General features: G+C 56.0%; 1 protein-coding gene across 1 annotated transcript; it reads left to right on the forward strand.

Annotated features, from left to right (window-relative positions):
- The first annotated feature begins 8,125 nt into the window (after window positions 1–8,125).
- Window positions 8,126–10,623, forward strand: FEZF2 (FEZ family zinc finger 2). The gene is made up of 4 exons (XM_065408350.1): window positions 8,126–8,896; window positions 9,074–9,208; window positions 9,401–9,533; window positions 10,376–10,623. Exons 1-4 carry the CDS (start codon window positions 8,126–8,128, stop codon window positions 10,621–10,623), a joined length of 1,287 nt encoding a protein of 428 aa, XP_065264422.1.
- The last annotated feature ends 577 nt before the right edge of the window (window positions 10,624–11,200 follow it).

Raw genomic sequence — 11,200 nt, forward strand, 5'->3', positions numbered from 1 at the left:
TGTATGACACTGAATAAAACCCAGCTCTCTCCGAAGTAAGACGTTGCCATTTTTATAGTGACCCAGACCAAATGCAGATGTACCCCTTGCAGTTCCACTCTTGGTAACCAGGGAGGCTGCTGTAGTCTAGACAGATTGCAGGGGATTTTAGTGCCGTCATCCGCCACCTCAAAAAATGGGCTACTATGCAGGTTAAAATCCCTGGGCAGTGTCTACATTCCTGCAGCCACCACCGGGGAAGAATTATGGCTGGCACAGGCACAGCTCTATAGGGATGGAGCGCCTGGTTTCTCCTGTGATTCCACAGCCATGCTCTTTGATGTGGACTCCAGCCCTTGGTGGAGAAGGCTGCCCCAGAATGCACCCATTCATTAAAAACCTCACCCTTAGAAAACCTTCCAAACATGAGCTGCATAGAAGCCAGTGCAGAGATGTCTTCATGGGTCTACAGACAGCCTGAAACAATTGTTCTGAGAGATGCGACTGCTCTGGTCATTCAGTGGGAGTGTGAACTCTGAAACCTAATGATACAAAGTTATTAACATTCAGAACTGCCCCCCCTCTTTTAATACCCAGATACACAAATCCTAGTGGCTTCTCGCACCTTCTGAGGTGCCCCGACCCAGCCATGTTGGTTCCTGTAATTTAGTTGTGCATTTTCCAACACAAAACTCTGTAGCGGGTTCAAAATTAGAAGTTTGGGAGTAGGCTAAAATGTGTTAATATCAACTTAACGAACAGAAGGGAGACGTTAGGGATTGGATTGCTCCTTTTCAATCAGCAAAATTTGGAGGCCAAGGCGCTGCTTGGAAATCAGGCCTCGTGCATTTCAGGGGCCCAGATCTGAATAAGTTTGACCTCAATTTTGAAATGTATTTGAAGCCGCCACCCAATCTCCAGCGGGCGCCGGACATCCCAGGAGGGCTGCAGAGACCTGCCGGCCGCATTAAGGTCAAGTTGCTTGCAGCAGGGAGTGGTTCCGGCAGCAGCAGGCGCTCTACCGAGTCCCCCACTCGCCCGACCTGCAAGCCAGCGCCTGGGCCCCCAGTGACTATCACCCCACTAGCGCGAGGGCGCTGCCTTGCTGCTCACACGTGCTGCAGCGAGCGGGGCAGCCCGGGAGAGCAGCTGATTTGCAGAGACGCCGGTGCAGGACAGCGCGCGAACCGAACCTTGCACCATTGCAGGGACCTGACACCCCGGGAAACCCAGCCCCTGGTCCCGGGATTTGAGCCGTGCAACGCCCAGGCGTTGAACGGGCCCCGTTGCAACCCTGGAGAGCGACGAGGGGAGGCTGCCAAACGGGCGGCGAAATGTGGGTGCGTTCAAGCGGATTGCACGCAACGGTTTAGCGGGAATCCACAGCGCAAAGCCCCCAGCCACAAAGCGTTTGCAGGGTTTGAAGGCGAACAAAAATCTTTACCAAAACATTGGCCCTCGAGGGACTTGTATGAAGACAACTTTTACAACCACAATAAACCGAGGCTGATTAGCTCCTGGGTGCATCTCATTTTCCGAGGGCTCAAATACCCGGGCTCTTCGTATTTTGTTGCACGTATTATTTAAAACAGGTGAAAACGAATATGAACACGGGTGGCTTCCTGCCCCATGCTCTTGTACATTCAATCAGTCAAAACTTGGCTTGCTTTATTTTCAATTGAGGCTTTGCCGGTGTGCCCAAAACCAAACCAACAACCAGCAGCCTACAGGACCGGGATATTGATTTTGTCCCCAGTATTTCGTTGCCAGTAAAACAGCAGGGGAGTGCTGTGGGTTAATCGATGGGCCCAAGACGAGCTCCTGGTTATATTTTGGGCAGAGTGGGGAGCCTTTGAGTTTGGTTAGCAGGGATGGGAGCGTGTAATGTTTTGTAACATCAACAAACACCTGCAAAAATCCACCTTCTCCTTGCCCGGCTTGGTGCCGCCTTAGGAGCCCGTTCGGGAGCCCTCGCTTTGTGCCATAAGAAAACAAACGCAACAAGCAAAGCCCCCTCTTTGCGTGCGATAGCGGAGCACCGTGCTAAGAACTTTCCGCAGCTTCCACCGCGGAGTTTAAGAAGCTGCCAAGTTAGGAGGATCCTAAATTATCTCCCAGTGGACCCTAAATGCACCCCATCAGGAATCCACACGGCTGCTAATCCGGGAGGGGAAGAAATCACAAAGCACGTGGCCGCATGGGAAGCTAGGGACGGGCGAACGGGGTCTGTCTGCTCACGCTGGCAAATGGCTGGAGTCGGGTTTTATGAATGAGATGTCCCTGCCCTTAGCATGGAAACCGCTGTGTTTATGCCGCAGCCTCCCTTAGCGTGAGTCCGACCCTGGGGTGCCACATGCGGGCACGTCTGTGGAGCGAAGAAGGAGATTTCGTTTGGGGGCCTAGCAGGGGCATCAGAGAGCAAAGCAGAAGCTGCTTTCCCAGCACGGCTGAGCGGGGCTGGCTCGGTTCGGGAGCGGAGCCAGGCGCTGGTACTGACCGCACTACACCGGATTAAGGACGCTAGAGCGCAGGCTGACCTGCAATTAAACCCTTTCATTACTCGGGTCCCCGCAATCTCGCCCAGCAGCCGAGGGCGGTGTTGACAACGAGCCTGGGAGGGTTTTGCTTTTCCAGCTCGTGACCCCCCCTTCCCCCACAAGCTGCCCCTGGTTATGGGGTTTGCTGCCCAGGCAAGAATGTCTTTGCAGCCTTAACCCGCATGGAACATTTCGCCCCAGCGAGCGGTTTACAGCCAAATGCTTCACGAATGGGCTTGGTGGTGGCGAAAGACCCGGCTTGTCGGGGCCCAAAAGAGCCCGTGCCTAGCCTAGCCTAGTAACTTTTCCTTCCCTTTCATTGCACCACGTCAGACTCACTGTCCCTTTTTTCAAAATAAAAAAGCTCGCCTCCCTTTCATCCCCTCCTCCTCCTCCGTGGCTGCAAAACTGGAACGATTGACACCCGAGAGGCTAACGTGAGGGGCGCTAAAAATAAGTCCCCCGTTGAAAATACCGATTTTCATTTTCAAATCACTGTGGAGGGTAAGCGCGGCTTTTTTAAATGTGCAGCGCAGCTAGACACCAGGTCCCATGAGCAAATCGAAGTGGCTGGAGCAGTCAGACTGCGGTGCCCAAGAAAACAATCAATCACCCCGTTTTCATTTGGGGGGAAAAAGCTTGCAGCCCCCAGCCTACTTTCTGCAACCCCCTTAAGTCGTTTCTGTTGTTGAGGAGGGAATTACCATGCGAAGGGAGAAGAACCTGGAAGGCAATCAAGCCGTCTACACGGAGATTCCCCACGCGGTTCTTGCTGTGAAACGGACCGGTTCAATTTCCCTGCGTTTAGGGGACTCAGGGTTGCGCTAAAGAATCGTTTTACAGTTAAATCTCACGGGCTGTTCGCCCAAGTGCCCTTGAACGCGACCTGGAGCGGAGCAGAACCAAAAGGCGAGCGCCCGCCTGACGTTTCCGACAGGAACAAATTAATAACTAATGATTCATATCATTCCGCTTCGGGTTTAGCAAGAAAACAACAACAACAACCGTATCAGGGCGAGTGCGGGCGTGCGATTGGGGGCAGCTTTATCAAAGTCCGTCACAGTTAATATCCTTCCCCGCCTGGCAGAAGTGGAATCAATGAAGACAGCCTCCAGCTGTGCGTAAACTTGCAATTTCAATTAAAAGCCTGAGCGCCCGGCCCTGGGTTTGAGCGCGGAGCCGAGCGCAGTCATGGAAAAGTCATGTGTCACTTGGGCGCGTCCTGGGAAGTCCAGGGCTGAGGCTGGGAAGGAGGGGAAGGGGTAGACTTGAGCTCCTGCTGGCTCAGTTTCCTTTCCTTTGGGGGGGGGGGGAAGCCAGATCTAGGGGGGCGGGCAGGATACAACTGCCCGGGGGGGGAGGGGAGAGTTATGATCTTCTGCTTAGTAAAAACCGTTTTCCACCGGGGCAGGCGCCACTCCCCGGGCACGGGTGAGGCAGGAAAAACCACGTGTCACCAGAGCTTTGCGCCTTTGGCCACTGAAATGTGAACGGATCCAAATCCCCCTCCCTGCACCGGCTTGTCGAGCGACTCCGCCGAGCCCGCCACTGGCTTCCGAGCTCATCCTGCCTGGGCCAGAACCAGCCTCAGCCCCAGCCCTGGGCCGAGCGCAGCAGCTGCTGGGCGCTGCCTCTCCGGCTGCAGCGTCTCGGGCATCCCTGCCAAGGCTGCGGGTGTCTCTGGGCGGGCAGGGGGCTGGCGAGAGGCTCCCTGGATGTCCCGGGTCCTGCCTACGCGGGGATTTTGCAAGATGGGGGGTTGGGGGGCGGTACTTTGAGGAGGACACCTGCTTGGGAACGTGCCCGGCTCTTATTTCTGCCTCCTTGTGGGCCAGGAGCCTCCTGACCCAGGGTCTCCCCCCGGGAGCTCTTTGCCCCCACGTGCTCGGGCGAAGGCCAGGCCTGGGGTGGGGAGAGAGAGCTGGGCCCCTTTGCAAAGCCAGCTCCAAAGTGCCCATCCGCCCCCTGAGAGAGGGAGACATCCCTGCCAAGCAGGAGGGGGCCGCCAGCCCCCGCAGCCCAGCCCCCCACAAGCGCCCCCCAGCTCCGGTTACCCTCCGGCCAGCTCTGCCGAGTCACCCCTGGATGCTGCCTCTCCCCACCGGGCCACAGCCGCAGCGCTCGCCCGAGGGGAAAGGCCTCAGGGGTCCTGGCAGCCCCCAGGAGGACAAAGTTATTCCTCCGGCTCTGCCCCCGCTTCTTGACCTGGCATTTGGCTGCCCCCGGCTCCAGCCCTTCCTGGGGGGCTGCCCCAGATTCCCCGAGCCCCTGGGGATGCGCAGTCCCGGGCAGAGCGAACCCGCCTCCCCCGGAGCAGACGCTGCCTTGAGAATTCCCAGGAATTGGTTCTGCACTGGGGGGGGAGGGTGTCTCTCCAGCCATAGAAAAGGTTATTCCTTGTGCCGATCAAATCCCACCAGAGGGTCCCCCTCCCCTCCCCTAAATCCTAGAGCTCGGCTCCCAGCCAAGCAAACCCCCGCACCGCGCCTGGGATCACACAGGGCTTTGCTGCAATCCCGGGCTCTGAATTCGCTGAATTCCCCTTCGATTCTGCCCATGGGCCTGGGCTCACATTTGGTGTGCCGGGGCTTAGCTGTTTGGGGAGAGGGGATGGAACAGGTCGGATCTGCGCCTTTCTAGCCAGCCCCAAGGCCAGCTCGCCTGGTAGCAAAAAGCCAGAGGAGTGCGCTGCAAAAAAGACCTTTGCTTCCGCATGAGATGCATGCAGGGGGGAACCGAAGAAACCTTTTCCATAAAGGAGGGAGGGGAGGGGGTTACCATTTAAAAAGTGAAGCCAGTTAAGAAGGGAGGGGGAGGAAAGACAATAATCAGAGAAAGGAGCGGAAGAGAGCAAAAGACGGGGCAGTTTGGGGCCAGGGCAATGGTGACCTTGCAACGCAAGCTTCGGTTCCTTGCACCGGTTCCCCAGCCCCCTTTTCTCTTGCCTGAAATCATCTCGTTTACAGAAAATATTTGTTTGCACTATTAGCTGGTACTGGAGTTAATTACTCGATGTGTTAGCGTGGAGTAAGCGGGATAAAAGTAGGCTCCGTGTTTATTGTGTGGGTGAGCTGTTGAGCGGTGCTTGAATCAACTGCAATTAGGGTTAGATAGAGATTAATTAACATGTGAGTGGCAAGGTGTAGAGCAGTTCCCAACCCTCCCCGCGCTGGAATCTGCAGGCGAGGGGGAGAAGTTTGTGGCGGCTAATTAAATACTTTGCTAAAGCCCGCGCGCTTTGGGGAGAGCCGCACGTTAGCCAGGGCTTGTTGGGACCCAAATGTTTTCTTTCTGGCCGCTCTGTAGTAGGTAGCGGGCCCATTGTGATGCAGGGAAAGCTGGCTAATGAAGCGGGGAGGGGGGAGGCAGGTTAGGGGCGGATGGAAGGTGGGGTGAGAAAGGGCCATGTGCCCCCCTGGGCCTGTCCTACAGGAGCAAAGGTGGCGGCGGCTTGATTTCGGCTGCCCTTTACCCAAGACTTAGGTTGTCATGAAAGAGATGCCGGGACTGGAGTAATATTTTTACACTCACCCCCGATGCACCAAGCGCAGAGGTGCCAGGGACCAGCCTTTCCCCCGGCTGTTTTCAGAAATAACTGGAGGCGGCTAGTGGATGTTTTAATTTTTAAATCTATTTTCCTAGTTCAGGCCAGGCCCATGCGCTCTTCCCCTGGCTCCCTTTCCCTAACTCAGACCCCGGCTGGCCACAAATGAACCAACCCCACTTGGGCTGCAGTGTCCAGGGCCCCTTTCCCCTGAGCAGAGGGGGGCTGCTTCAGCCCTCTCGGAGAGCCGCGCCGGCCCGCCTGCTCCCTGCGTTTAGGACAAGCCCGATCGTCTCACACCCCTCGGCCGCTTTGCAGCCTCGAGGGCGCTCATTGAGCGGACTTTGTCCCCTGGGCTTGTTGTGCTTCGCAGGTGAAATAGGCTGTCTGCAAACAGCTGAATTCAAACGGCCCCGCTGGAAAAGGGGGCCTTTGTCAGCAGGACACAAAACGCTGAATTCCTCCAAACTTTCTTAGGCGTGCTGGGGGGCGGGAAGGGGGAGATATAGGGGCCTTTTCATGGCTTGCTTTACCTCTGGCCAGGCTAAATCTCTCCCCCTTCCCAAGCTCCCCGTGATAATCCTTCCCTTTATTTTAGGAACATACAAAACCAGGTTCCACGCCGCGCTATAGTGGCGCCCAGTGAAAGAGAACTGAGCGGCTCTGAAGCGGCGGAGGAAAATTGGTTCTGTTGAATAGCCCCGGAGAGGGGGCGAGCGCTTAATCAGGGCAGGGGAGGTTCTGCCCTGGCAGCCAGGCCCCCGAAAACAGGTGGCTATTGGGCCCTCAATTAGACAAGCAGCAAAGTCCCTACAGCCGCGGTTTGTAAAGCGCCCCTCGGGATCAACTCGTTGTCGTGCAAAGCAAAGCAAAGCAAACCCAACCCCGCGAAGCCCCACCGTTGCAATAAGGTAGCGTGGCTTCGAAACGAAACTCAGCGGATGAAAAGGGGGCGAGTCACCAGCCCCAAAGCAGAGGGTCCTTCACCCCAGCGGGGCACCGCTGAGAGATTTGCAAAACCCCTTCGCAGGGCGGGCGATGCCCCGTTTCAGAAGCAAAAGCCCCGGCCCTGTCTTATGATCCTTGCCACGCCGTACCCGGGTATTTAAGGTTAATCGCCGCGTTACACGGGGAGGAGAATTAAACTTAGTTTAATTAACATTAATAACACCGCCCTAATTAATGGGCTGGCTATTAATGTCGACATGCCGGGGAGGCTCGCAGAGAAGTGACAATTTATTGCAATGGAGCCGAGCGCAGATGGGTTGCCAGAATAACTCGAGCGTGCTTGTGTGGTGGTTTGTTGTGTGTGTGTGTTTTTTTTAAACAACCCTCCTCCTTTAAAAAAAAAAAAAAGTCCTGCCGCTCCCTCCCAGTGGCTTTTCTAACCCGAGCAGTAACTACGGCGCTTCTTTCCACCCGACTTGTGAATCGCACTTGCCTTCTAATTTGCCACATGCAAAACGATTCCTCTGCTTTGCAAGTTGCTTTTGCTTTTTTTTTTTTCTCCCCCTTCCCCTTAAAGGCTGGCGGATAAATTGTGCGCCTTAAACTGGCAGGAGGGAAGGAGGGGGCCCGCTGCACCTCAGTCCGGCGCTGGGGCTCAGGGAGGCTGCACCGTGGCCTCCCCATGTCATTCTGCTTGGAGTGACTTCGTGTGATGTCAGCTCTCCGTGTCAGAGCCGGCGAGCTGGCGCTCGGGAAGATGTTGGCTATCAAAATGTGACAGTGTGGCCACTCCGCGCTGCTGGGACGCGTCTCCTCGGTGCTGGGCAAAGGTAATTCATCCCCTCTCGGCAAGAACTGAGCCAGGCGAGCTCAGGCGGAGGAGCCCGGTGGGGTGGTGGGGCTGTGGCTTGGAGGTTACTTTGGTGTGTTTGGTTAATGAGCATTAAGCGGGTGTCCCCCCTCCCGGGGCCATTGTTCTTGGGTAGGGTCATTTGAAAGGGGGGGGGAAGGAGGGGAACAAGGTGCTTATTAAGTTGATTTGTCCCCTGGCTTTTCTGGAATGCAGAGCTGAGACCGGGAGCGCCCAGCCGGGCTCGCTGCTCGCCTCCTGCCCGCCATGGCGAGCTCGGCGGCCGTGGAGACGGTCATGCCCTCCGCCTGCCCGCGCCACGAAGGCAGGAGCGGCGCCTCCAACCCCTCCAAGACGCTGGCCTTCTCCATCGACCGGATCATGGCCAAGAGCGCCGAGCCCAAGCCGGCCTTCGGCGGGCTGGAGCCCGAGCCGGGCAAGAAGAGCCTGGGCCTCTGCCCGCCGCTGCCCTGCGTGCTGCCCATCCCGCCGCTGGCCTACGAGGTGCACTCCAAGGCGCTGCTCACCTACTCCGAGCTCTGGAAGGGCAGCGCCCTGCGGGGCCCGGCCGGGCTGTGCAAAGCCAACTGCGGCATGTGTTGCAAGGCGGAGCTGGGCCTCGGGCACTCGCTGCTGCCGGCCAGCCGAGTGATCAAGCCCCAGGCCATCAGCCAGGCGGCGGGGATGCCCGCCCAGGGCTCCGTGTATTACTTCAACTACCTGGACTCCGCGTACCCCTCCGAGCTGCTCCCCGGCCAGCTCTTCCCTTCCAGCCTGCTGGGCGCCCAGCCCCCGGCCGGCCTCTCGGCGCACCACAAACTCTTCCTGCTGGAGAACGCCAAGCTGGCCGGGCTGGCGCCGGAGAAGTTCCCCAGCGCCCAGTACCCGCACAAGGAGCGGCTCCCCGGCCACCTGGACCAGGTGATGAAGGAGAACACGACCCTGGCCGGGGAGAGGAACGGGGTGAAAAGCCACAGCAAAGTCAGCAGCTCCGCGGACGGCAAGCCCAAGAATTTCACCTGCGAAGTGTGTGGCAAGGTAAGTGGAGCAGGCAGCCCAGCTCGGGGGTTCACCAGGCCGCCCTCCTGGGTGTGTGTGTGTGTGTTTTTAGGGCAAAGCTGGGCCCTGGAGTTGCACCTTCTGGGAACAGCCCGTGAGAGGAGACAGGGCCCCGGCGCCCCTCGCCTGAAACGCTTCCCTTGTGTTTCCTCCTAGGTCTTCAATGCCCATTACAACTTAACTCGCCACATGCCAGTCCACACGGGGGCCAGGCCGTTCGTCTGCAAAGTTTGTGGCAAGGGCTTTCGCCAGGCCAGCACCTTGTGCAGACACAAAATTATCCACACGCAGGTACGTGCCGGGCTTGCCTTTCCTTTTACAACCAAATCAAGTTGTTGCTGTTGGTTTTCTATTTTGATTATTTTACACAAGTAGCGCCTAGGGTCCCCCCGGCCCAGCCACGGGCCTTGCCGGGCTGGGGCTTTGAACGGGCAAGATTTCGCCAAGTTTCTGCACGTATTTCTTGTCCTTGTCTTTCCCCAGGAAAAACCTCACAAATGTAACCAATGCGGCAAAGCTTTCAACAGAAGCTCCACGCTAAATACGCACATTAGAATCCACGCGGGCTACAAACCTTTCGTGTGTGAATTTTGTGGCAAGGGATTTCACCAAAAAGGTATTTTTAAAAAATCAATCGCCTCGGTTGTTTTTGTTTTTAATTTATCTGCCCGAGGTTCCAGCCAGGCAAAGCAACGGGGGAGAACGGAGAGGCTGGGTTTCCTAACCTGTGTGCCGCTTTAAATCCTTGATCTAAGCAGGAAGAAATTATTTGGGGGTACGAAGCTTCCCCACTGGCCCCAGCAGAATAACGCCCAGCTGCCCACAACGTTCGGGGGCGGGCTCGGTCCTATATATCGAGACATGGAGGCGCTCCGCTGGGGGGGACAAAAGGGTTATAAAAGGGGGGACCCCAGCTGTGTCCCGCGAGGCCAATCTAGGCTTAAAGCGGACCCCGAGGTTGGCCTGCAAGGCAGCCACCAAGCCGGGCAGTTTACAACGTATTTAATGTGGTAGCTCCGCGTTTGGGTCTCCGGCTCGCTAGGGGAGTGTAATAGAAGGAAACATTCCCGCTGCAGACAAGTTTCGGAAGAGCCTTTCTCTTCCAATGATTTCCCTCTGAGGCGGGCCGCAGCCTGGGGAATTCCTGACGGTCTTAACTAAATGCTTTTTAAAATTAGGTGCCATTTTTTTGGGGCCTTATCCAGGTTCCTCCGTTTGCCCCGGGTCAGAACACTGACCCGGCCTCTAATTTTGTAATGTGTCAGTTGTACGCCGCTCGGCTTTGATGCAAACTACGTTTGACAACTTCTCGACTCCCCCTTGCAGGACACGTCCTAATGAAGTGGTGCAGCGAGGCCCTTTTCTGCAGCGGGGCTTAGCGGGGCAGCCCCAGAGCTTGGGAAACCCACGAGTAACCGCATTTTCCCCCTTTCCTTTCCCCCCTTCTCCCTCTCGTAGGAAACTACAAGAACCATAAATTGACTCACAGCGGCGAGAAGCAGTACAAATGCACCATCTGCAACAAAGCCTTTCACCAGATCTATAACTTGACTTTCCACATGCACACTCACAACGACAAGAAACCCTTCACGTGCGGCACCTGCGGCAAAGGCTTTTGCAGAAACTTTGATTTAAAGAAGCACGTCCGAAAGCTACACGACACCGCGACCCCTACAAAAGAGCTGCCTAGGAGTTTGCAAAGCTAAAATCTCCGTTCACTCCGCTCTAGGTGACAGCCGCCGAGCTTTCCACCTGGGTCCCAGAGGCCAGCACACTCTCTCCCAACCAGGCGATTGTTTAAAACCCAGCTTAGCCGTGTCTAGCAGCCAGAATTCCGAGTCACATTTGTATATAAGAGGAAACTTATTTAAAACTCCTTTTTGCCACTCAACTCCTGGGATTTGGTTGTCTTGGGTTGAAGGGGGAATGAGGGGGTTGTTTTAACCTAACTTCTCACCAGGGCCGATGTGTAAAATATGTGCTACCAGAGCCGTCTTTATATATGTCTGTAAAATTAAATTCTAATGTACAATCGAATAAGGAATATACATATATATATGGGATAATAAAAAGTCAATTCGGAGTCTTTTCCCGCCTTTTAAAAAAGCTTCTCCTAACCCTTGAATCGTTTTTAAAAGATTCTTATTCAAGCCAGGGACCCCCCTCCCGGAACGGTGCGGCCCCGATCCAGTGTCCGCTCGGATTTCGTTCTGCTCCGGGAATCGCTGCTCTGAGCGCGTTTTGTTTCGATTCTGGCACTTTAGACGGGGGGGAAGAGGACCA

The sequence above is a fragment of the Emys orbicularis genome, chromosome 7, assembly GCF_028017835.1.
Source record: "Emys orbicularis isolate rEmyOrb1 chromosome 7, rEmyOrb1.hap1, whole genome shotgun sequence".
In the NCBI taxonomy this organism is placed as follows: Eukaryota; Metazoa; Chordata; order Testudines; family Emydidae; genus Emys; species Emys orbicularis.

Coding starts and splice junctions, on each gene's coding strand:
- FEZF2 (XM_065408350.1), top strand. CDS start 8,126: ATGGCGAGCTCGGCGGCCGTGGAGACGGTCATGCCCTCCGCCTGCCCG. Junction 8,897..9,073: donor CCTGCGAAGTGTGTGGCAAG/GTAAGTGGAGCA, acceptor GTTTCCTCCTAG/GTCTTCAATGCCCATTACAA. Junction 9,209..9,400: donor ACAAAATTATCCACACGCAG/GTACGTGCCGGG, acceptor GTCTTTCCCCAG/GAAAAACCTCACAAATGTAA.